Source organism: Poecile atricapillus, chromosome 14 (assembly GCF_030490865.1).
Source record: "Poecile atricapillus isolate bPoeAtr1 chromosome 14, bPoeAtr1.hap1, whole genome shotgun sequence".
Classification (NCBI taxonomy): Eukaryota; Metazoa; Chordata; class Aves; order Passeriformes; family Paridae; genus Poecile; species Poecile atricapillus.
This window is the reverse complement of record NC_081262.1, coordinates 1929616-1955581: the sequence shown is the minus strand read 5'-3', so window position 1 is coordinate 1955581 and position 25966 is coordinate 1929616. Positions and strand designations below refer to the sequence as shown.

Genomic DNA, 25966 nt, shown 5'->3' with positions numbered 1-25966 from the left:
ACAGACACTGAGAGTCTCTTGTAGCAATACTCAAAACAACTCTCCCTCCTTCAATGGGAAAAACATCATGGGGCTGTCTTTGATGTTTTTCCTTGGACTGAATTTTCCCTTTTATTGCAGAACTGCAAAGTATATCCCAAGGCTTCCCTCTCCTGAGGGATTTTGGCAGTGTGGTGCTGGAAGCACCCAGCACTGGCCCTCGCTGCTCCAGAGATCCTCCAATTCCCAGCAAGATCTGGAGGTCACAGAGGGACTTCATTTCTCCCTCTTTGACCAGAGGGATAACCTCAGAGACCTGGAGTCTGTGAGGAAGCAGGATCTCAGAAGAATCATAGATCATAGAATGGTTTGACATGGAAAGGACCTTACACACCATATCTTGTTCCACCCTCTGCCATGGGCAGGGCCACATTCCACTGTGCCAAGTTGTTCCAAGCCCCGTCCAACCTGGCCTTGGACACTTCCAGGGATGGGGAGTCCACAACTCCCCATTTTACTCCACTGTGAATGATTAACCTCAGAGGTTAATCACTCCTCATAGCTGCTCCTCCATCCCTCCATGCTGTAGGAAATTCCCAGGTGCTGAGCTTTACTGGCTCAGCTCCACTTAGGGAGAGGAAAACAAAGCCACCAGGCCCTTCCCTCTGCGCATCCTCTCTCCGTGTTGTAAATACCCTGTGTGTTCCCTTTCCAACTGACTGGGTCCCTCACAGAGGAGCAGCCTCGGGGGCCTGTGGAGTTTTCACATCCCTAACAAAGCACTGAAGGACAGGAAAGGACAACGGGCGCCGGATGCCGCCTGTTCTGCGCCAGCGCCCTCCTTACTGCAATTATATTCCTGTTAGAAACCTCCACCTTATTTAAAGAGACATTGTCAACTGCCTCAAAGCTCCTTTCTGGAAAAGTCTCCCAAGGCCATTGAGATGTGTTCTTAATGATGGGGAGAAAAGCACTAAAGATAAAGAGCAATGATAAAGCAGAGATGCTTCTCCCTTTTTAGGCTGTTGAATCTAATGAATTAAAACTACTTCAATTAATCGCTATAGTCTCTTCTGACAAAATGATCATCTCAGTTTCCAGAAGAGAGGAGTGAGGCAGGAGGAGCTGAGTGATGGAATCAAGGTTGCTCTGTGAGTTTGCTGCAGAGCAGAGCTCTGGGTTGTAAGGTGGTAAAGGAGACTGAATAGCATGAACCAGTGTTTGATTGTTGATAGCAGCAGGAAATTCTCCCCAGAGGCACCGTGGTGCGCTGTGATGTGGTCCCTTCTCTAGGAAGTGCTCCAGCACATCCAGTGTGGGATCCAAGATCTAAGGCTGGGTGAGATCCAGATCTCAGCTGGTCTGATGGGCTGTGCTTATCTGTGTACCACCATGAAAGACCTTTCAGGGACTGGGAGAAGGGCTTTACTGGGAAACTCCAGGCCCACCTTCCCTCACTTCAAACACTGCAGATCATCAGGAACCTCCCAAATGTGTGTATGGCTGTTGGCTGTCACTAATGTCATTCCTCAGGTGGCTGGGCTTAGTGTTTTTGAACATGCTCAATTCCCCTCTCTGGTGGCTTTGGCCAGCTCACATTTTCCTTGCATTTACTGGCCATATTCAAGTTTAATTTCTGTGTTTATTGGCAGGTGTACGTCCCTGCAGGGTCACTGCCATGGTGCTGAAGGTGTTCTTTCCATCATGCTGCTCCTCAGCAGACAGCGGCATTTTGATCGGCCGCTGGATCTCCGAGCAGAACTCTGCTGTCATCCTGGCTGTGGTGCACTTCCCCTTTATTCCTGTGCAGGTGAAGCAGTACCTTGGGGAAGTTCAGCGTGTGACTAAAGTTAATGTTTCTGTGCTTGGCTCATGGAGCAACAGCAAACAGGAGAAAGAAGAGAGTCTCAGTGAGTTTTTGGAAGACCTTGGGACCATATTCTGCCATGAGCCATGGATCCAGATAAGCAAAGAGGGAGACAGCAAATTCTGGAGCTGTTCTACCCTTCAGAAACACTCGAAGGACCCTCAGGAGGAAGAAATCATCTTGGTGTACTATGACCAGCGCAAGGTCATGCTTTCCCATCTGCACCCCCCTTTGGACACAGCTGGCCAGAGGGCAGAGGATGCCTCAAAGCTCTCGGCCATCTTTGACACGGTGGCCAGGAGCCAGGTGCTGTTCATGACGGATAGGTACGACGAGGGGCCCATCAAGCTGACCCACTGGCAGTCGGATGGGGTGGAGGCCAGTATCATCGTGGAGCTTCTGAAGCAGGCCTCTGTGCCTGCCTGCATGCTGCTGACATTCCTGCTCTCACTGCTCTCGGGGATCTGCAGGAGCAGGTAGGTGATGTGACATCTCCCAGCTTGTTTTGCCTGCAAATGTAATTCATGTTTAGGCATTGCAGGACTACTGCTCAACCCCAGTGGGAAATGTGATACAAAATTATTCTGTTGGAAACAGGCTGCTGCAAGATGTCCTGTTGGAGCTCCTCTGAAAACACAAGGCCAAAGGCTCCCTCAGAGCTCTTCATGGAGCTGGGAGGTTTTCTGGGGAGGCATTCATGTCCTCCCTATCTGCAGCAGGGATAGTTCAGCCCTGCTTCAGTTTCATCACAGCTGAAAGAGTGGATTTCCAGCTATTCTGTGGCTGACAGAATGACATGAGGCTCTCCTTAATGGCTCAGAAGCTGGGGACTCCCTCCTCCCTCTTTGCTTTGAGTCCCTCTGCAGCTGTGAAACATAAGCAAATACTGTTTCTAAATCCATCCTCTCTCCAAGAGACTGTGGTGCTGCAACCTTGGCACGTAATAGAAGTGTAGAGGGATTAATGGTCAGCCTGAATTCTTGGTGAAATCCTGTTCTCACAACCAGGAATCTGAATAGGATGCTCCAAATGTAACATGTGGCAAGTGCTTGGACTGAAAGCTAATTCTGGGCAGATTTGAAGGGAAGAAACTTAGAATCATGGAATCATTTACCTTTGAAAAGCCCTCTAAGATCGAGTCCAGCCATTAACCCAGCGCTGCCAAGGCCATGACTAACCTATGTTTCCGAGTGCCACGTGTTTTTTGAATACTTGCAGGGATGGTGATTCCACCACTGCAGCTGCCTAGAGAGGCTGTGACAGAGAAAGGAGTGGAGTTCTGGTTCTAAGCTGCAAGGGGACACTATAACTGATGAAATTTTGATAACAGCTACTACTGTATTCATGGATAAATCTTTTTAAGTACAGCCTAAAGGAATGGAGGTTTTTAACAGGTTTCCAATTGTGTGATACAGTTGCAAAAGAATTATAGTGAAACTCTTGCCATGCAAATTTTCTGAGGAGTTGGGTTACACAGTTTGGTACACAAAGAGAAAACTGTCCAGTTTTGGATTATTGGAAGAGATTGAGGTTCAAACCTGATATCATCAAGGATCCCTGTGTCCTGGGACTGCTCTGTAGATACTGTGTGTTACTGGTTCTTTATGGTGATTAAGTCACAACTTTGTGGTTGGGCAGAAGATTTGGAGTAATCTCCAAAGGACCTTTTTCATCTGTGCCACCACCAACACACAGGATGATTCTCTTCTGCACTGGCACTTGGTCTCACTTGGTCCCACCTCAACTGGTGCCAGGACTCAGGCCAGGCTTGGAGTCAGGTTAAGCCCAAGTCTTGCTGGCATCTGAGAGGCTGCAGTCTAAACATAAGCTGGGAGCTCAAGCTCAGCTGACAGGTTGGGCCTAGATAGCTGCTACCCAGCTTCTCAGGAATTCTGACTTCAGCTTTTCCTAAGGCCAGGGTGGATATTTTGAGGTAGAGCAGCAGCCAGCTGTACCTGGCAGCAGGCAGAATGCAAGGCTTGCTGTGCATAAACCTACACTGGGCCTGTCCTTAGCCTTGGGAGGCAGAGCTTTCTCTCTCCTTTGTTTTATTCACCCACAGTATCAGCTTTATATTTACTTATCTCATATGTGTTTTAAAACATCAGTCTTGGAGAACAGAGATTTGTACCTGGCTTTATAACAAGTCTCCTGCTTGACCTTTTCTAGGTCATTCAAAGGAATTTGGTTCCATTTTGCACATGATGTGTGGTACAGCCTCCTTCATGCCAGCATACTCGAGGCAGGGAGGGTTCAAGATGTCACGTGCAGGTGTCCTTCCAGTGCCCTCCTCCCCATGCTGGGACAGGACATCCCATAAAATAAGATTTACAGGGGTTTTTTCTCCTTCATATCACAGGACTTCCTTTCCATTTCTTGTGATGTTAAAGAATAGTCAGCTTTGAAAGGCTGAAGAAAGAGATCAGCAATGTCCTCTGAGGCTGGGGAGGCTTGGGGATTTTTGGATATGCCTCTGTTGTATATTTGCACAGGAGAAGCAGGGCAGCAGTGTTGGAAATCTCAGGGAGTGAGTCACTGCCATCCCTCCAAGCTCACCCAGTGCTCCCAAGTCCTGCACATCCCGAATTAAAGCATTTCTTCAGCACCACCATGTGCTAAGGGGTGGCCATTGCGATTCTGCTTCAGACGAACGTGGGGGCAGCATTCCCATTATCCCTCAAGGTCTCTTCTCTCAGGGACATTAGGGTGTTTTAGTCTTGAGGCAATAAATTATTGAAGTAAAAAAAGTCTCTATAAGCACCTCCAGTTCCTCATCCAAAGGGAGACATTGCTTCTGCAGTTTCTAGCAAGGAGCAAGAAAACACGCAGGACTTCTGGTTAATGGAGCTTAATATTTGCATGTGATCCAGATTTGGAAAGATTGCTTTTCATCTGATATCTGAAAATTCCCCTCTCACTCTTGGGAGAAAACTGAATTGGAAAATCAAGACTTACTCATGGAGGCTATGTTAATTTATTGCTAAAATTCCATATATTTGGAAATACCCCAAAGATCTCCTGCTGCTTAAATAATGCAATGACACAACATCACTGGATTTTTGTTGGTTTTTTTTATCTGACTGGTTTTCAATTGAAGTTCTGAAAATTGTTCTATATACTGTGTGGTAAACAAGTGGGAGTATTTCTGGCAGTGCACAGTAGATGTGCAAAGGGGTAGGAGACCACTCAAGGAATATTTTTTTTCTTTCTTCTTCAGTACTCACAGAGAGGAGATTTCCCATAGCACATCTTGCAGCTGCCCTACTGAGCTTTTGCAGTATGTTTGTATTTTTATTTCAATAAGGATGTGTATGTATTTCCTTTCCAAAGAAAGTGTGTGAATGGAATAGAGGTTGTGCTTGTGATGGTGAGTGAAGAGAGTCAGCACAGACAGAGACCTCCCTGTGATGTGTTTTTGTGCCCATGGTGTCCAGTTGAGGAGCTGAACCACTGCAGGCTGTACAATGTTGTGGGGATGTGGGGATGAGGCTGCTTTGGGAATCATTCCCACTTGTGCAAGACATTCCCCATGCAGGCAACAGCAGCCAGTCCTTTCCCTGGCTGGGGTGTCAGACTGGGGGTGACCCAGGGGCTGGCTGCCTCCAGCTTGAGGAGCAGCCATGGATGGTGAGAGACACCCACTGCTGAGAGAGAATGGGAACTATCACCCAGTGAGTGTGTGTTGTAGCACAGGGCCCCAGAGCTGCTGCTTTCTGCCTGAGCTGACAGGGTCTGGCAGCTGGTGTTTGACCCGTAATTCTTCACCTTCAGCCATCTGTACATAATCCCACAGGTAGAGCGTTCCTCCTTCCCCTTCTTTACATTTCAAGTGCAATTCTCTGCTCTAGTCAAGTTTTGCCACACCGGAGTTTGTAACCACTGAGCTGGGGCATAATTGGAAGGGAAAACTCATCTGCTCTTGTGTCTTGGTGAATCTGTGAGCCCAGGTGTGTGTGGCCAGAGCAGTCACCCCCCTCTCCCTCCCCTGCACGGTGCTCTTTTCTCCACCGCCTCAGCTCCCTCCTCCTGACAAGTCAGCTGAGGAACAGTGCATTCATTTGTCTCCAAGGTGGGAGGCTGTAGCGCAGAGCTGAGTAACTCGGAGACCTCAAATTAAGAATGATTCACAGTACACTGCGTGTGTTTCAAACCCAATGTGTCTGAAATTTGAATGGGGAGGGAGGGGGAAGGTGGGGACTTCAAGACTCTGATCCTTAAGCTGACAAACTGTGCACGAAGTGGGGTTCAAAGGGCTCGGGAGGATGTGGGAAGGAAGGGGACAGCAGCCTCGGGGAACTGAGCAGCGTTTGGAGGAACCATACCCTTGTGATTGGTGTGAATTGTATAAATTGCAGTGGGCACCCCAGTGCGCCCATCCTGGCCAGTCCTGGAGGCATCTGGGCATGGGCTGGCATGCTCTGGGTGAAATCCAGGGAAGGCACGCACAGTCTGCAGGGACATCCATCTCCAGGCCATGCTCAGTAATGATCCAAGCAGCTGTGCAATTTTCAAAGTGAAGCAGGATACAAGGGATGATGGTAGTGTGTTAAATGAATGTAACCTGAAAGACCAAAGCAGCACAGGACAGTAGGTGAACTGACTAAAAGTGACTTGGATTCCTGGACCTGTAATAAAAAACAGTGAAACACAATGAAAATAGTGCAACAACTGCACAGGCTGGTGTAGTGTACTCCTGTGTGCAGGAGAGAAGTGATCCAAGTTATGTCCACATGAGAATTTATCCCCCAAACCAAACATGGTGCCATGTGTTACTGTGGTTCCTGTGACCAGCCTGCACCCTGTACTGTGTCACTTCAGCCTGCACAAATCACCCACTGTCCTTGCTTTATAGGTTGTGTGGTAACAACAGTAACTCCCCAAAATAATTGAGCATCATTTAGTACTTTTTTTCTGAGTCATAAGAAAAGAACCTTGTGACTGTTTCCTCCCCTACAAGCCTAATGTTAACTTAGAAACCTAACTAAATGCTAAATGTTGCGTTATCTACATAATGCTGGTCACTGCAAGACCATGGAGAGAAGGTAGAAGTGAAGACCCTGAAAAAGGAATTTGGAAGTAATAAAGAAAAAAAGGAAGAGAAGGATCAAGCGGAAGAAAAAAGAAAAGAGGGGGAAAAGGGACATAAACTGCATGGAGGACACAGCTCTTTGTTACAGGCTCACACCACACAGAGACTTGTGATCACCTCTGCTCTGGAGCCAGGCTGGGAGAGCTGGGGGTGCTCACCTGGAGAGGAGAAGGCTTGGAGTCCTTAGAGCCCTTTCCAGGGCCTAAAGGGGCTCCAGGAGAGCTGTTCAGGGACTTTGGACAAGAGATGGAGGGACAGGACACAGGGAATGGCTTCCACTGCCAGAGGACAGGGCTAGATGGGATATTGTGAGGGAATTCCTCCCTGGGAGGGTGGGCAGGCCCTGGCACAGGGTGCCCAGAGAAGCTGTGGCTGCCCCTGGATCCCTGGAAGTGGCCAGGGCCAGGCTGGGGGCTTGGAGCAACCTGGGATAGTGGGAGGTGTCCCTGCCCATGGCAGGGGGTGGAGTGAGATGAGCTTTAAGGTCCCTTCTAACCCAAACCATTCCATGATCTGTGGTGAGTAACACTGGGGTTTGTGCAGCAGTTACACCACTTTGTATTGTTGCACTGAACGCAACTTACCTTTGCTCACCTGGAGATTGGAGCATTGTGCAAGCCCAGTGATGTATCCAAAAGCAGAGGTTGGAATCAGGATTGCCTTGTGGCTTCCTTGGAAGAGTGAGATGTGGTTTGACAGAGTGTAAATGAGAGCTTGGGTTGTCTGCATGTCTTGGTCTGGCAAGGCTGCCTTAATTCTGTTAACCTTTTAGAGAGTCATTAACATCTAATCACCAGCTCTGGTTGCACAACCTTAATTTAACACTGGCTGTTTTACATGAACGTTGGATGCTGGTCTGCCTGCTGCATGGCAAAGGCAAGAGGAGACATTCCCATGTGTTTCTGCAGGGTGCTGAAGCTTTGGCCTTTGTCTTTCTTGTGGAGCAAACTCTCAACTTGTGAGCAGCTGGGACATCGCCTGCAGCACCTCCAGGTCATCAGCAGCAACAAGAAGGCTCAAAACCAAAATCAGCTGATGAGGTATGGAGTACATGTAAAGTTAGAAACTTAGAACCTTAGTTAGGTGTGTCTTGGCTCTGTTCCTGTCTCCTGTGGGGAACCCAAACCATGGATCCCATGCCTGGAGAGCATTAGGTCCTCACTGCACCCTATCATGTTGCTCTACTCCCTGCTAGTTTGCACATCTTTACTATGCACTGTATTCATATGCATATATATTTGTGTCTTTATATGTTAATTATGCCTTTTGCCAGATACTTGCCTTTTCCCCTAGCCCAGGAAAGGCACCCCAAGAACTTCTACTGCACCCATGTGTGAATGCTTTGCTGTCACTACTCCCACAGGCTCATTGCTTTCACATGTGCTGCTGTCAACCACGGTCATCCATCAGTGTTCAGTGGCACTTTCCATAAGAGCAGAAAGGTTTAAATGCTCCCTTCTTTCACCCACTCTTCTGAGGAAGCTTTTTGTGCAGAAACTGCAGACCAGACTCCACTTACACTGTTAGGACAGTAACAAAGTGTAAGAGAAAAAGCAAAGATGCAGCACAGTGAGAGGAGCAGAGCAGAGATCTGAGACAGATATTGGATGCCCTACAGCTCTTCCATAGCCAGTCTTGTTCTGTGTGGTTCTCTGATCCTGCAGTAATAGACTCCCAGGGAACACTTAAAATAGATTAGCAGATTTGAAGGCCAAAAGTAGCTGTGATTGTTCAGTTTGATTTCCTGAATAACTCACGTCATGGAATTCCATTCAGAAACTGTAGCAAGGAAAGGGCAGCTCAGCAGCCTTTCTGGGTTTGTGTATGAACCCAAAACCACTATTTATTGCCTTGTCTGGGAAAGCCATCTGATCTCAGCATGGATGTGCCAAGTGCTGGTGCCCTTGGTACTGGTAATTGGTAAATCCCCCCTGAGTGTGTATAAACCTTTCTGTCTAACATTCCTCTTTGTAGCTTCAATCCCCTCTTTGTTCCCTACCAAGAAAGGTTTTGTGGTGTGGCAGGCTCTGAGTGGCTCCAAGTTTAGAATCATGGACTCACAGAATATCCTGAGTGGAAAGAGACCCCAGGGATCATCCAGTCCAGCTCCTGGCCCTGCACAGACACCCCAACAGTTCCTCCCTGTGCATCCCATGTCCAAACACTCCCGGAGCTCTGGCAGCCTCGGGGCCGTGCCCAGTCCCTGGGGAGCCTGGGCTTTGCCCAGCACCCTCTGTGGGAAGAACCTTTCCCTGATCTCCAACCTAAATCTCCCCTGGCACAGCTCCAGCCATTCCTTCGGGTCCTGTCCCTGGTCACAGATCGGAGCTGCTCCTCAGGAGGAAGCTGTAAACAGCTGTGAGGTCTCCCCTCAGTCTTCCCTTCTGCAGGCTGAACAAACCTGTGCTGTGCTTGGCTACAGAAGGAGCAGCACACCAGTGGAATTGAAAAGATTCCAAAATTGTTCCTCTTCAGCGAGTTGTACTGGTGTCCCTAGGACATTAAAGGTGCTACATAAGCAAAGCCATCAATTGTCATTGAAACATTAAACACTGTCCTTCCTTTTTCTCTTGCTCTGTTTCTCTCTACCCTGCCTGCAGGAAAGCCAACATCTTTGTGTCTCTGCTGATTGATGTGGCCCTGGGGATACTGCTGATGTCGTGGCTGTACAGGAAGAACCGCATTGGTCACCTTGCTGACACTCTCATCCCTGTGGCTGATGTAAGTCTGGCCAAATCTGATCCCCTTTCACCTGATCTGGGCAGTGACCAGCTCCTGCCTGTGGTGGTTGTAAGGAGGCAATGCCTCACACATTAGGGTTTCAGAGAGAACTGTCTGAAGTCATGCAAATTAGGTCTCCTCAAGAGCAGTGAAATCTTCAAATCAAGCCTGTTGGGACTGTTCAAAAGAAACTCGGCTCTGCTTTGCATGTGCTGTGAATAGTAATTAGATGTTTATGGGAGGGCTCCTCCAGCTTCTAAAAGAACAATTATGGCTTGGACAGAGCTCTGCATCTGCAGGTTGGGTGGTTATGCAGCCACAGTGCTCTTATTTTTTTCTGGAGTCAACAGAAAGTGTTCTCAAGGTGTTGCTATATGGGTTGTTAGTGGTGAAAGAAGAGCTGTAACCTGGGTTGAGTCTGATAAACTGCTGGAAAGTCAAACATGATAAGCAGTGCAGCTGTGCTTGTGAAGGGAGTTTTGTGGGGAAGTCCAAAGGCTTTGCTGGTCAGGATACAAACACCTGAAATCCTGCCTAAGTGCTCTGGGGTATGGATGCTAAACTAGGAAAACTTGCTGTGTCTTGTGATTTTCTTAAATGTAACTCTTGACCACTGAGATCCCTCAACATCAGCAGAAATTCACCGATAGTGAGTATGACTCACACTGTCCTGCTCTTCTGGTGGTTCATTTTAGGTGCAGAGTTACAGTATATCTGTTTAGTGGCAGTAAGGAACATATAATGTACTTCAGAGGCTGGAGACCAGACCACTAATCTGAGGTCAGCTCTGTTTTAAGAGCTTCTGTGTCTTGGGAATACATGTGCAGCCAATTTTGAGCCCTGCCATGCAGCTGCACAGCCTAATCTTTTCTCTGCCCACTTTCCTTTCATTTCTGAATGGGTCATTCCATTGGTTTCTTTCTAGCAGCTGGAGAATGTCTTTTCTCTGCTCTTTCTCCAGCTTCTTGGTTGGGAAGAATTTGATTTTGATCAGAGAATTCCAGCAGCAGTTCATTTTTCCTACTTATGCTGTATTTCTTGGGAAGAGCTCACATTTCCCTTGACAAAGATCTTCTTGGTCCATGTCTTACTCCTTAATAATTCCAAGGTGTCTGATCGTTCTTGTACATGCTGGACTTTCAGAAAGCATGTATGGAGTGTTCAGCATAGCTGTTGATCAGGATTACTGCTGGTTTTCTCATCTTTCATAGTCAAACTTTTAAGGACAGCATGTTTGTTGTAGACACTACTCAGCAGCGGTGGTGGGTAGGAAGAGCCACATTTGTTGCAGGGCACTTCCTCTTGTGTTTGAGCTATACACTGCAGATATTCTTCTAAGGCTTATTCCTACAGCTTTCCCCTTACAGATATTTCAGCTGGAAAAGTTTAAGTTCTCTAGAGCTTTCCCTTTGGGATTACTGGAAGTACCCAGCTCTCAGAAATCTGATTTCTTAACAAGTCTGCAGGGAAGTGGCTTTGGCTGCATTCCTGGTTGCACAGGTGGCTCCAGGAGGGATTCCATCTGCCCAGTGTCTTTGGCAGATGGACACTCTCTGTGCTCAAGGTGTGTCCAACCCCAGCACCTGTCCTGGACAGGCTTTCTTGTGAGGGTTGCTTGTTTGTTCCTCTTTCAGTAATTTAGTTCATCTGTCACTCAACTTTTGCATCACAGTGACAACTGTCTTCAACAAGTCTCCTCCATGTGTGCTCTGTTACCTGGCTATCACCAGGAGCTGTTTGCTTTCTTTCCTGGAAGTGCTGACTCCTCCACGTCTGGGGGGGCTGATAGCCAGTCAGGGCCTTTCTTCCCTGTTTTTCCAGGCTTATCAGTTCAGGCCACTCACAACTCTTCTTTTTTCCAGCCTTACTTTCTTCTTTCAGGCATTTGAGATTGTGGACTTAAAATCATTTGGAGTCCTTTTACTCCCTTAGCTGGGCATTGATTTATATGCATTATGTGCAGGCCTTAAAAAATGCATATCTGAGTGATCCCAAAATATACCAATGACTTCAGCATGTGGTGTGCAAGCCAGCACCACTTCTTTTCCAGTATGACAGCAAAATCTCCCCTCAGCCATTCAGCAGTAGTTTTTTCTCTCTACTGCTGAGTGTCCATCTGGTCTGCATTATTTCCATCACTGGGCTTTCTCAAGTGCTTGTGTGTTGCCAGGTTCAATAACTCAGCATTCCCTGTGTGTAGAGAGCTCCTGTTCCTTCCCTAACACTCTCCTGCTTTAAGCTGTGCCTAGATACGCTGATAGCATTGACCCTACACCTCTATGTTTGTTGGTAGATAGAACATTGGGTATCTCATTTGCCCCAGAGGTGCTGGCACTGCCCAGGCTCCCCAGGGAATGGGCACAGCCCCGAGGCTGCCAGAGCTCCAGGAGTGTTTGGACAGCGCTGCCAGGGATGGACAGGGTGGGATTGTTGGGGTGTCTGTGCAGAGCAAGGAGCTGGGCTGGATGATCCTGGTGGGTCCCTTCCAACTCAGGATATTCTATGTTGCTATTATAATGAGATTGTTATGTATAATGAGGCTATATACATAACCTCACTTTAACCTTATTGATTTTAATATTGACAGGCTACCCTTATATAACACATAACCTTATTGGTTTGATTGATTGATTTTAACATTGACAAAATCCCAGCTGTGTGGGGCCTGGATACAGTGCTCGGGTTTTTTCCAGCCAACATCTCTCTGGAAGGAAGCAGTGCAGGTGAGTTATTTTGATTCTCAGCACTGCTGGGGTCACAAGCTCAGCCCACTGTCAGGAGTTCAAGCTGTGTTCCCTGGCCATCCCTTGTCATCCTCTGATAAAATGGTTCTCAAATCAGCACTTGGGTAGCAAGTGTTGATGCTGCACAAGACATCACTGAGTACAGCTCCCACTTTCCCAGCGTGGTGAGCTGTGCTGTGCTGTCTGTAATAACAAGTTGCTTTTGTCATTCAGTGAGGCAGATGTGATTCAGAGACACCCAGGGAGTAACTGGCAAGGAGCTGTTAGGAAGGACTGATTTTTGAAGCAGGCTTTCAAATCCAAAAATGGAAAACTTGAATAATCTTCTCTCTCTAGGTGCCCTCACAACTCCTACCTTCCTCCTTCTCTTGATCCCACCAGGCTTCCCAATGGTTGTCCTTGCTTTTGCCTTCCACAAGACAGCCTTCTTTCAGAAATACTTGACTCAAAGCTCTGCACTGATTTTAAACAGAACTGCTTATAAACCATCTCCTTTTTTTTTTCTTCATCTCTTTTATCCTTGCTGATGTCTCTTTTTCCTAAGTTGCAATCTGTTTGAAACAGTTACATATTTATCCTAGATTGTGCCTGCAAAAGCTTTACTGGGGTTTGGAGATAACTGAATTTATGTTCGTACTCAGTCTTGTTCCACTGATCCATAAACAAAGCAAGCAGAGAGAACACTTCCTGAAAAATATTTTCAGATGTTAATTTATGAAATAGTGTATCTTAGAGCCCCAACCACCTGCAACAGACACAGGGCAGGTGTGTCTGACAGGGAGAGCTTTGGTTCTGCATGCTCTGACTTGCACCAGATAGAGCCCTTAAAGCTGGAAAAGACCTTTAGGATCACCAAGTCCAGCCATCCACAGCACCACTGTGTTCACCACTAACCCCTGTCCACAAGTGCCCCCAGGGATGGAGACTCCACTGCCCTGAGCAGCTGAGCCAGTGCCTGACCACTCTTTCAGTGAAGAAATTTTCCCAATATCCAAATATCTAAAATCCCGATACCTAAACCTCTGCTGGTGCAACTTGAGGCCATTTCCCCTTGTCCTGTCCCTGTTCCCTGGGAGCAGAGCCCAACTCCCCCAGCTGTCCCCTCCTGTCAGGGAGTTGTGCAGAGCCAGAAGGGCCCCCTGAGCCTCCTTTTCTCCAGGCTGAGCCCCTTTCCAGCTCCCTCAGCTGCTCCAGCCCCTTCCCAGCTCTGTTCCCTTCCCTGGAGAATCACAGTGCCCTGTGTGTCCTTCTCCATCCATGTCATATCAGCATTAGTGCTCTGCACATGGAAACTAGGAAGAAGAGCATGACAGTAAAGAGAATATTTCCACAGTGAGCTCATCTAACCCTCGTTAGCTCCAGTCTCTCTCTGGTTTGGTCATGTCCCAGTACCCTGTTATGAAACACTTCCAAACCACTGTATCTGATTTATTAATATGCCCACATTCAGTATTCATGACTGCAGGAGGAGAATCGGACTCACAGTCACCTTTCCTGATTCTACTTGCTATTGATTTGTCCTAAAATATCTGTCTGGAAAACAACCTGCAAGGTTATGCCTCAGGACTCTGTTTTGAGATGCCTTGCCCAGCTAAATAACAGCAAGGTAGGGCACCTTCCCAGGGCTACCTGCCCCTGTCAGGGTTTAGCAGCACCTCTGGGACTGACAGCCTCCAGAAATACTCACTGCTAAAACCCAGCCTTGCTGAAGGACTGCTTTCAAACATTTAAATATTTCATTAAAATCCCCAAATGCTTTTTCTAAGTTACCAATCCAACACTTAAAATATTAAAACCAGTCTATTTATAAAGCAGCAAATGCTCCTCAGCCACAGAGGTGAGTTCCATTGGATCCAATCAGTCCTGACTTGCAGTGAGACAGAGGGAAAAGGAAGGAAACAGAAAGACAAGCCTTTTGGAGACGTTGAAAATGGAGCCATTAATTTTGCCACTGCACTAAAAGTAAATGTTTACAAACTCATTTTGCTAGGATCTGTTGGTTAATAAAGAAAATGGAATCATTCCTTGGAAATAATTTTTCCTAAGGGAAATAATACATGTGAATGGTAAGGAAAGTAGGCTACGGTGCATCAGCTTTAGGGAGCGTGACTTGGTGATTCTACACGTGGGCAGTTTTCAGTGCCCTTCACTTACATGGCTGTAAGTGGGATTTTTGGAGAAAGAGGGCTTTTCCTCACAATCTCTGTCCATGTGGGACAGTGTAAGAAGTCACTTCTTCCCGGTATTTTCCCCACCTGTTTGCTGAAGGTTATCAGCTCCCTCAGCTCAGAGCTTGGTAATTGGAGCTCAGCAATGGTTTCAGCTCAGGGGAGCAGGGCCAGGTGTGAAGTTCTGGGGGGGAAAATCACCCAACTGCAAGGGGAGTGTGGAGTAGTGGAGTGGGGAGGGAAAATCAATAAATAACACTGGCCCAGGCTGAAATCACCAGAAACTGTGAATCACAGCCGTCAGTGAAGGGTCTGAAACACGTTTGATGTAGGGAGGAACAAGCCCAGAGCTGGGGTTTGGTTTGTTTTGCAGAAGTGAAGTGGCAGCACATGGGGCTGGAGCGTGTCCAGGGAAGGGAACAGAGCTGGGAAGGGGCTGGAGCAGCAGGAGCAGCTGAGGGAGCTGGGAAAGGGGCTCAGCCTGGAGAAAAGGAGGCTCAGGGGGCCCTTCTGGCTCTGCACAACTCCCTGACAGGAGGGGACAGCCAGGTAACAAGGGACAGGACAAGAGAAAACAGGACCAAGTTGCAGCAGGGGAGCTTTAAATTGCATATTGGGGACAATTCCTTTATGAAGAGAGTGGTCAGGCATTGGAACAGGTTGCCCAGGACAGTGATGGAGTCACTGGAAGTGTTCAAAAAGCCACGTGGATGTGAAAGTTGGGGATGTAGGTTATTGGTGCACCTGGCAGCATTAGGTGCACCAATCTCGATGATGTTAGAGGGCTTTTCCAACCATAATGATTTTCTGATTCAGTGATGTGGGGAGGAGTTTCATTAGTGTTTTTCCTCAGTGATTCCAAGACTGCTTTGTTGCTGGGATGCCATGAGTAGCTATCCATGAAACCTGCAGAGAGTGATAGGCAAGATCAGGGTTATTGCCTAGTACACCACAAAGTATCAAGAGAGTTTGTGCATGAAATATATTTATGTAATTGTGTTTTCTACCCTGCTCTAAACAAACACAGATTATTTATAGCAATTCACCCTTTTTTGGCCATTACTGCACTGCCATCTTCCCCCCTTCTAAAATGCTGACAGCCTTCCCCAAACTCAGCTCTGACTTTTCACCTGACTGTCCCCAAAAGTGGATTTGTGCACCAGTATTTGCCATCTATTTCCAGAATCCTCATTACTCCAAGAAATCCCACTGTGCAAGCCTTCCAGAGGTGGCCAGAGGTGACACAGTTCCATGCTCCCAGGACAGAGACTACTGAAGCAGTTCAGGTTCCTCTCAGCTGTTGTGTGTGATTCAGTAAGGAGTTAATAAAGGTGCATTTCTGATTTAGGTAGTTGTCTGTAATGCAGTTGTTTGGATTTTGTCCCATTGATTTGAAGGTTGTGGTGGAATGTTTGAGGGGGCAGCAGTTACAGTGCACTGGCCCTGTTCAGGGTGATTGCAATCTTTTCTCTCCATGGCCTGGCTTCCTTGTGTTTGCAGCATGTGGCTGAAGAGCTGCAGGACCTGCTCCAGTGGCTGATGGGAGCACCAGCTGGACTGAAAATGAACCGAGCCTTGGATCAAGTTTTGGGCCGCTTCTTCCTTTATCACATCCATCTTTGGATCAGTAAGTGAAACTGTTTAACTTTCCAGCCTCCCTTTTCATCTCTTCCCTCTGAGTGTTTAATGTTTGCCTAGAGGTGAGTAATGAATCAAAATGCACTTCTGCAAGTACAGACTTGTCTGGGAGTCTTCCTGCTGTGGGAACTGAAGCCAAAGTTGGATTCCCACACAAGGAATTCATGCATATTAAATATTGTGCTGGTCTTGATGCTCTGCAAGAAGTGCAGATCCTGCTGGGGCTTAGTTCCTTGGTGTCACTGGTGGTGAGTGTCCAAGGGAAGGCACTGCTGTGAGGTCTTTTGTAGGGTTTTGTGGTCTTTGCCACGTGAGAGGCAGCTCTTGGGATAGGGATAAGAAATGTGCAGGGATGCAAATGCCAACCCTGCCTTATCACCAACTTCAGCATAGTGCAATTTTATTATTTCAGGTTCTTCCTTGAAATAACCCTGTGATAACACCCCTGTTATCGTTGATGGAGGAGTACAGGCATGATGGACATGAACATCATAGTTATTTTACCAATTTACTTTGCTCATCAGTCAAGTATGGTCTTGTTTCTGTGACTTTGCCCCACTTTGGTGATGAAAGAGATTGTCCACGCTGCTTTATTTTACAAAAGGCATATGAGGTGGTGTTGCATTCTGGGGCTGAAGGATCCTGTCCAGGGAGGCTACAGTTACCAGTGACTGAGGAGGGATTCAATGAGACTGGTTTCTGCTCAGGAAACCATTTATTCAACACAGGAACAAACTCAGATCCAGAGACAGAGAGCCCCAAACAGAAGCAGGGTGTGGTGTGTTTTATGGGGCAGAGCCAGGGTGGAGTTTGAGGTCAGGGTCTAATAGGGACAGAGGAAGGGAGAAACTCCAGGGGCTGAAACCCAGTCAGAACTCCCTGGGCTGCCACCCCATGAGGGTCTGGGATGGGGCAACTCTTCCCAGGCTCCCAGGGCCCATCCCCTGAGGCTGGATGGAATCCACTGGGATGGAATCCACTCTTCCCAGGCTTTAAAGCCACACCTCTCATTTCAACAATGCTTATCTGAAACCAAATCTTTGCCTCCCTGCGTGGGGGGGCACCTCATAAGGTGGCTTTTGTGGGAAGAGCAGAAAAACAGGAATGGTTGCAGTAAAGGCTGATGTGTGCAGTTAAAAATGTACTTAAGAAACTAGACGCAAATGTAGAAAATCAAATGTTACATCCTTGGAAATGTTCAAGGCCAGATTGGAAAGGGATTGAAACGACACCAAGGGAAGGTGTCCTTGCCCATGGTAGGGAGGTGGCACTAAATGATCTTTAAGGTGTCTTGCCTTAAAGCCATGCCATGCCACTTATTCCATGAAATCCCATGTGGAGAAAGGATGTGACTGCTGTGTTCAAGCTATGCACACTCCTCCCCATCCTCCCAGTGCTGGCCCACCTTGGGGCAGAAACCTGGGCAGACAGAGTTTTTGTTGGCCCTCTTAAAGAGAAGATGGTGTCCCAAGGAGTTTTCCAGCTTCACTTGCATGTTTTCATGGCTCTGATTTCTGGAGCAGTGTTCTAGGTGAGGGGAATTAACCTTTTGAGATGTTCAAGAGGGAGATGACCCAGTCAAACACTGACCCTCTGCCATGTCCACCAGGCTACATCCACCTGCTGTCCCCCTTCATTGAGATGATCCTGTGGTACGTGGGGCTCTCGGCCTGCCTGGGCCTGACCGTGGCTCTCTGCATCCTCTCCGACATCATCGCGCTCCTGACCTTCCACATCTACTGCTTCTATGTCTATGGGGCCAGGTGAGTCCCCCTGCCTCTCTGGGGTTTGTTTGGAAGCACCTCAGGCTGTGGTGAAGCATTCAATCCTGGTGTAGTTCTGAATTCACAGTTTAACCTGTAATTAATTTTTTGCAGTTTTTTAAGCCTGTAGAAATGATGGCCACAGTAGTACAAGCAACCCATCTTTCATTTCTCCTGCATTTAGATATCTATCTATTGTGGTAGTGACCTGGAAAAATGAAACTACTTGACAGGCAGAACACAAGAAAGCAGCTCACCCCATCCCTTTGATTCAGCCTCATAGTGCTCTCTCCTCCATTGCACCCTGCTAGAGGTTTGCAGGGGAACTGGAGAATAGAAGGAGGAGAAGGGTAGTTTTAGAGAAACCCCAAAATCCTTGTCTCTGGCCTGTTTCAGAGGTCCTTGCCTGCACTGTGGAGCACAGGTGGCAGGTTTGGGGTTACAGGAGGTCTGTGACAGTATCCTGGTGTCATTGTCTGGAGGGTCCCATGGCCTGAAGAGCTGGGCAGAGGCTCTGAATGAGTTGGGGGCGTGTAGGGGGCTTTGGGGCACATCTGGGGCATGTTTGGGTTCCTGTGCAAGAGGTGCCCATCACTGTGCTCTGTTCCTGCTCTCCTCTAACTTGTCCTGCACCAAGGAGTCCCACAGACCACAGGATGAGCTTGCCAGAGAGATGGGATACAAGAGATAAAGGACCTTATAAAGTACAAAATGGCCATTGTCCCCCCTCAGACTTTACATAGCAAGCAACAGAAGAAAGTGTAAATCTTTCAATATGGGTAGTTCAGGGAATGGTTGGAAATATTGAGACCTGATTTATGAGCCAGGTCTGTTGTGAGCATAGGTCTTACACCCCAAATCAGTAATGTTGGGAGTGGGAGTGTCTTCCCAACATCTCTAATGGAATTCCTGTGTTGGTCTGTGAGGAATGGCCTTGCTCATCCTAGTTGTGCAGAGTGGTAGTAGGAAGTAGGAAAAGCATTTTGTCAGCTGATTTATCTTCCCTGGAGCTGCAGGGAGCCAGCCTACCTGTCTTGTGTTTGTCAGAAGTACAGAGAGCTGTGTGCTGTCCCCATGGAGAGCCAGGAAGAGTCAGCAGTCACCCACAGCCACCACAGCCCCTTGAATTCCTGCAGCTGGCAGGAGGAAGAATTTGCTGGTTTAGATGCTGGTGAAGCCTGAGATCCCCTTCTGGAGCAAAGCACAGAGTGAAATGAGGGCAGGCATGTGTGTGCAGGCAGCAGGGCAGGTGGGGCAGGTGCCACTGCAGCAACACCCCTGGGTGTCACATCAGGGGGTGCAGGGAGAGCGTGGCCTTAGTCAGTGCCATGGGCAGGTTTGTGCCAGAACCTGGAGGATTTGTGCTGGGCTCCCTCCTGCCTGGGGATTAGTGCACCAAGCTGTGCCTGCCAGTCTGGAGGCACCCTGCCAATTCCTTGAAGCAGTTGGTGTTCCTTAAACCAGATTCTTCTCTTGGATGAGCCTCCTTGCCTCTGCTTTTACATTGCTGCTGTGACATCTGAGCAGCCTCCACACCTTAGCTAGCCTGATTTGCCAGTCTGGCTTTTGTAGCTCAGGCTTTCTCAGACTCTGTTCTGCCCCACACATTGGCTGTGAACCCTTTCTTTACATCCCTGTGTGTTGGCACTGCTGCCCAGGGCACTTTGTGCCTCCTCTCCATCCCAAGGAGAAATCCAGTGTTCTTCCTTGATGTTATTCCATAAAGAGGTGGCTGTTTCCCCCCTCTTGTCACCCCAAGTTTCCCTCACTGTTGTCATTTTTCTGTGGGGGAAGTAGCTTCAAGTCTTAAGCTTCAAGCACCAAGTTCTGAAAACCCAAGGAAGGAGTGTAGTATGGGCCACCAGGCATTTCAATGGTCTGTTCCAACTCTTAAGGACTTTTAGAGCTGTGGGTTAAGAGAAGCTGCAGGGGCTCCACTCTTCTCCCTTGTATGTCTGCTGCAGAGGCACAATTGCATTGCATTGACTCAGGTGTGGGGGTAAGACCTTGGGCAGCCCTGTGTGGATGGGTGTGAAGGCAGGAGAAGGGACAAATCTGAATTGGGGAGACACAGGTGAGCTTGGGGAAATAGGATTGCTGATTCTTTTTCTAGAATCATGAAATGGTTTGGGTTGGAAGGGACCTTAATGCTCATCTCATCCCAACTCCTGCCACAGTGACACCTTCCACTATCCCAGGTTGCTCCAAGCCCTGTCCAACCTGGCCTTGGACACTTCCAGGGATCCAGGGGCAGCCACAGCTTCTCTGGGCACCCTGTGCCAGGGCCTCCCCACCCTTTTGCTGCAGGGAAGGTGTTGCCATGAGGCTGGCGATTGCTGCAGCTCCAGGGCATGGCCTGGCCATTGCCCTCCAGTGGCCCAGAGCTGGCTGCAGTAGCCCCTGTGCCAGGGGCCAGCCCAGGGAGGGTTGACTGAGCCATGAGTCTTTACCTGTATCATTCCCAGTGGATTTCTGTTGCCACCCCTGGCTCTGGAGGTGGGTGAGTGGGCGTGGGGCTGTGCTGGTGACAGCTGGGTGGTGCTGGGAGCTGCCAGCTGTGCTGCAGAGTCTTCTCTTTGCTCAGGCTCTACTGCCTGAAGATCTACGGCCTGTCCTCTCTGTGGCGCCTGTTCCGGGGGAAGAAGTGGAACGTGCTGAGGCAGCGGGTGGATTCCTGCTCCTATGACCTGGACCAGGTAGTGCCACAGCCCTCCTGTCCCACTCTGGCTGATACTGGGGCACAGACACAGGAGCCTTTGTGGTGCCCAGAGCAAGGACATTCCCTGACACTCTGAGTCCATGGCTCCTCTGCTGCCTTACAGCACTCCTTGACTGCCCTGCAGCACCCCTCCATTGCCTTGTGCTCCTCCCCTGCCCTCCAACACCCCTTCCTTACCTGCAGCAGCCTTTCCCTTCCCTATACCACTTCCATTCCCTGCACCCCTCCCCTTCCCTGCAGTGTCTCTTCCCTGCCCTGCATCCTTTCCTTGCACTCCTTCCCTACCCTGCAGCCTATCCCTCTCCTCCCCCACCCTTTCCCTTTGCTCAGAGAGCCAAATTCTGCAAGTGCAGAGTTGCCCTGAGCACCTGCCAGGCACCCGAGGAGCTGTGGTGGATGCTGCAGATGCTGGCAGCTCCCAGAGCCTGGAGTGGGAATGGGGGAGGGATGGAGGCAGTTGGAAATGTGGTGCCCAGCAGTGTTGCCACAGTAACAGCCGTGGCAGCGTTTCTATTAAAAGGCCCCGTTTCATTCACGTTGTGCTGGAGCCTGGCCCACACACTCTCACTCAGGCAGAGGCAGTTTTCTGTGGAGCGCTGTAAGCTCTTTCTAATTTCTGAAATGCCATGCAAAAGTCCAGCAGAGCCTGAACTGCTCCAGGCCAGCAGCTGCAAACATCACTGAAACAATACAGTAATATTTGGAAACTTGCAGGGTCAGTGCCTCTCTCTATTACAACAGATAACCTTGACCTTCTTGCACCACAGCTGAGAGCTGGTTTTCTGTTTCTTTGGTGATTAAAAGCCTCTGTGCCAGGTTTGCATCAGGGCTCACTCCCTGTGTACTTGGAGGAGAATTAGTTTGGCTTCAGGCTTCATCCTGCTGCTCTGGAGACCAGTGGGAATTGTGTCGCTGGCTGGGTAGGAAGAGACATTCAAAGCAGACCTTAAAAGACTTTTGGAGGTTTAAACAACTGCAGTGGAGTGACAGGAAAAAGGAGAAACAACTGCTGCAAGGGGAATGGATTGGATTGGGTTGTGATCTATTCCTGGTTACATCCCTAAAGCTGCCTTGCTGATCCACCTCCGCGCCGTGGCTGCTGGGTTGTTTTCTTTCATGATATCCCACAGCCATGCTCCCTTTTTGCAGAAGTCACAGTGCCCTGTGCTCCTGTGGCCTCTCTCCTCTGGTGACTGGAAATAGAAGAGTCAGGTCCCTGTGTGGTATAAATCTGAATTTCTCCCACTTGGAATTATTTAGACTTACACCAACTGGGTTGGCCCAGAATAAAAATAACTTTTTCTGTGGGCAGTGGAGCTAATGACACCTGCTTCCTTAGGGATTTTTCTCCTTCATCCTCTAAATATTGCTCCCCAACTCCAGCTTTTTCCTCTCTCCTACCTTCCCAGTGAGCAAGAAGTGAATTCCTGTGGCTGGACAGCTCAGGCAGTTGCTGCCTTGAGGAATGTTTATCACCCAAATTCTGTCAGGTTTGCACCAGGTGCCTGCACTGCTAAAACAAGGAGGAACAAAAGTACTTCTCAGTTCTTTCCAGGATTCCCATTCAAATTACCACTTTTCTGTTCTTTTTCACATTTTTCTGGCAAAATCTGATCAATGGATCTAAAACATTTGGGGACAGAGAGTGGAAAAATTGCAAGATCATGTAAGTCTTGTTTCCTAAGGAAGCTGGCCTGGAATGGGAAATCTTGAATGTTGCCTGTAAAGGAAAAGTGCTGTCAGGATCCAGCTTTTATTTATCTTTCCAAATGTACTCCCTTAATAATGAGTTTTGAAGAAGGCCCAGTGAGAGGAGAAATACTGAAAATATCCAGGGTAACAGCATTATTCACATAAGCAAGATAAAAACACATTAAGGAGTCCTGCAAACTTCCATTGCCTCAGAGTCTCCTATTTTATATTTGTAATTTATTTTATTTTGCCATTGCTCTGCTCATTATTGTGTTTCCTTTTTCCCTAGTTATTTATTGGCACTTTGCTGTTCACAATCCTGCTGTTCCTCCTGCCTACAACTGCACTGTATTATTTGGTGTTTACCCTGGTAAGATTTAACCCTTGAAACAAGTCAAACACTCTCTTCTGAGGTAGTAAAAAATGGTTTCCTAGGCATTTATGGTCATCAATAAAGAAAAAAAAAATGTGGGTGTCTTAGGAAGGATTCTCACACAGCTCATGTTTGTGTTTTTCCAAAGGGAATTCCCAGCAAATCCTGGCCAGCAGGATAAACTGTTCCCCTCTCTTTCTCCCAGAAGTTGTTTTTTTATGTTTCCATCCATGTCTGTGGTGATGGCCTCTCTAGTCTGATCCAGAACATTTTTTTTCAGGGAATTAACTTGCTGCATTAAATGTTTCCAGCTAAGCTTTCCTCAGAGGCTGGAACTTCTTTATTTTTCTTTTCTTCCTCCAATATGACCAGTCCTCTCCATGGTGTGCCCCGAGCCAAATTTTCCACCAACAGTGGACATCACATGCTTTCAGCATCTTTTTTGAGCCCTCTCTTTTCAGATGAGCTTGGCAGCAGAAAATAACTTCAGTGTGACAAAAGGAGGTGTTTTAGTGAGGGACAGAAAACACAGAGCAGGAAGCTCATTCCTGCCTGCTCTGCTCTTGCTTAGACTCTACGTGGGGTTTCTTCAGGCCAAAATGAGCTGTTGGAGAGAGGAAAATTTACATTCACTGGTACACAGTGATGGAGTTGACTCGAAGTGGGACTATTTTGGCTTCCTTTTCAACTGTGGCTGTTGAAAGTGGAATAGTCCTTGAGTCCTTGATGGTCACTGCATCTCCAGCTGTGGGAGTTTCCTTCCAGTTACCCTTAAACCCAGATTGCTGAGGACCTTCATGCAGGGTCTGGATGCTCAGCACTTGCAGACATCACACCCACTTTGGGAGGCTTTAGCTTAGCACACAGCAATGTTAGATCCTGGCTCAGCTCAGAAATTTACAATTGTTTAATCTCCTGTTTCCTGAGATGTTCTGTTAAACTGTTTTTTGTAGCTCCGGTTGCTGGTGGTGATTGTGCAGGGCCTCATACACTTGCTGGTGGACCTGATTGACTCCCTCCCTCTTTATTCCCTCATCCTTCGCCTCTGCAGATCCTACAGGCTTGCAGGTGAGTCCCTCAGCTCTGCCCCTGCAGCACTTCAAGCACTTTGCATTATGTGCTTGATTTTGATGCACTGGGTCACTCCTGAATGAGGATGCAGCGGGGGTAGGAAAGAACCCAAAGCTCGAGTTGTGCAGGTGTCCTTACTGTGAACCAGTTCCTGCAAGGAGCAGGATGAGGATGTCAATGGAAAGAAATCTGAACCTGAAGCAGAACCAGGAGCACCTTTAGAAAGCCCTTGGCCACTAAAAAATGACATCCAAACAAGCATCATATAAACGAGGTCTTTTATTCCAGTTCTAGACTACCAGGTCAGGTAAAACTTCTGCATGTCAAACATGGAGCTGTGTCAGGGGAGGGTCAGGTTGGATATCAGGAAAAGGCTCTTCCCCCAGAGGGTGCTGGGCATGGCCCCAAAGCTGCCAGAGCTCCAGAAGCCTTTGGACAGCACTCTCAGGGACAGGGTGGGTTTGTTGGGGGTGTCTGTGCAGGGCTGGGAGTTGGACTGGATGATCCTTGTCCCTTCCAAATCAGGATATTCCATGATTCTTTGAAACAAGCTCATAACTTTGGGTGTTTGGGCTCTGAAACAAGCCAAATCACAAAAATACTCGGAATGTCAGCAGTTCCAAAGGGATGGATCTACAGTGGTTGCAAATCAATGGAGCTCTTTCAGTTCTGTGCTGACTTTGACTGACTGAAGCCCTGACCTGAAGTGTTTGGATGAATTTCAAAGCTCTGGGCAGAGTTCAGATAATAATTCCCTTTTTGAAACTAATCTCTCACCATTTTGAAACCAGTCATTGTTTTTCCACTTTGGGTAACCATAAACCATGGCTGGCACCAGTGTAAGGACTTATTTTGGAATGCCTTTGACTGTCCAGAGCTATGGTTGATCTAGTTACAGACAAGAACATCTAAATTATTATCTCCCATCCTTTTAAAGAGCATGCAGCAGGAATTCAGCATAGAAGAAAGAGCTTGATCATCAGTAAACCAAGGCCAGTCATCAAAGGCAGAGGAAGCTCGAGGCAACCTCAGCAGCTTTGTCTGCTGGAGTGCTGCCAGACTCTTTTGGGAAGGTAGAGCTGAGCTGCATTACCAACTCTTGCTTTTCCATGGGAGCCTTCAGCAGGTTCCTGTGAATTTCCTGGCAGAAACATCTTAAACCCTTCAGTGCTGTCTTTGGGGAACAGGAGGTGCTGCTGAAGAAAACTGACCCAGTAATGAGCAGGATGTAGGGCAGGAGAAGATCTTGGTGCCACTGAGAGGTGTAGGACCATGAATTCCTTTAGGTTATGTAAGGCCACAGGTTACTTCTCCTCATTCCTGTTCAGCCAGGTCTCTGCTGCAGGAAACAAGCCCCACCCAAGCAGGGGATTGAATTCTCAGCTGAGTTCCTTAACTGGCACTGCAGTGCCCTGGTGCCTGTGAGAGGAAGAGGCATCTCTGAGCATTTCTGCAGCCCGTATTCCTGCCCCAGCACAAAACTGTGGCATGGCAACAGGAACAGATGGAGCAGTTGAATCCAATTCAAAGGACTTCAGAGAGTACACATCACATGATGTTCTCACTGCTGAGGTGCTGCTTCCCTTGTCAGACTCACAACTTGGAGAAGACATCCTCTGGCAGGTGTTAGGGCAGATGATTTTACAGGCATCATCAAGATGGTTCTACCAACATGAATGGATAGTTTTTGCTGGTAGGAAGGGGGCTGAGTTCAACTCAATTCAGTTGTGGCATGTGGCCTCCAAGTTCTTTGACTCAGTGTCTGAACTGACAAAACACTGACAAAATACTCCACTGATGAAGCCCTGGCCAGGGGTAGGTGAATGATCCATCCACACACTAAATGCATTTTTTCTTTCCACACATCCAAAATGAAATATTTATGACTTCAAAAAGCATTTTTTACCTAGATCACAGCTGATGTTCTCTGTGCAAGAGTTCTGTGCACCCAGTGCCTGCTCAAGGGGCACCACCTTGGTTGGGATGTGGATTCACAGCACGAAGAAAGGAACAGCAGGGGTTTCAGGGCTCTCAGACTGCCCACACACAGGTTACCAGCATTGTTTGATTGTGAACAGGCCAGCTCATTTTTCCTGTACTTCCCTTTCCCAATATTCACAGTGGAAGTGTTGGGACAGGTTT

General features: G+C 48.0%; 1 protein-coding gene across 2 annotated transcripts in view; it reads left to right on the top strand.

The window, feature by feature from the left end:
• Positions 1 to 25966, top strand: part of PIGQ (phosphatidylinositol glycan anchor biosynthesis class Q) — a 38896-nt gene that overhangs the window by 1093 nt on the left and 11837 nt on the right. Inside the window, exons 2-9 of one of the 2 annotated variants that reach the window (XM_058850124.1) lie at positions 1632 to 2322; positions 7844 to 7975; positions 9536 to 9656; positions 16069 to 16195; positions 17816 to 17969; positions 20554 to 20665; positions 22670 to 22750; positions 23707 to 23821. In XM_058850124.1, the coding sequence (XP_058706107.1) occupies positions 1632 to 2322; positions 7844 to 7975; positions 9536 to 9656; positions 16069 to 16195; positions 17816 to 17969; positions 20554 to 20665; positions 22670 to 22750; positions 23707 to 23821 (1533 nt within the window). The remainder of the gene's footprint in view (positions 1 to 1631; positions 2323 to 7843; positions 7976 to 9535; positions 9657 to 16068; positions 16196 to 17815; positions 17970 to 20553; positions 20666 to 22669; positions 22751 to 23706; positions 23822 to 25966) is intronic. The other variant, XM_058850123.1, reaches the window with a different exon arrangement.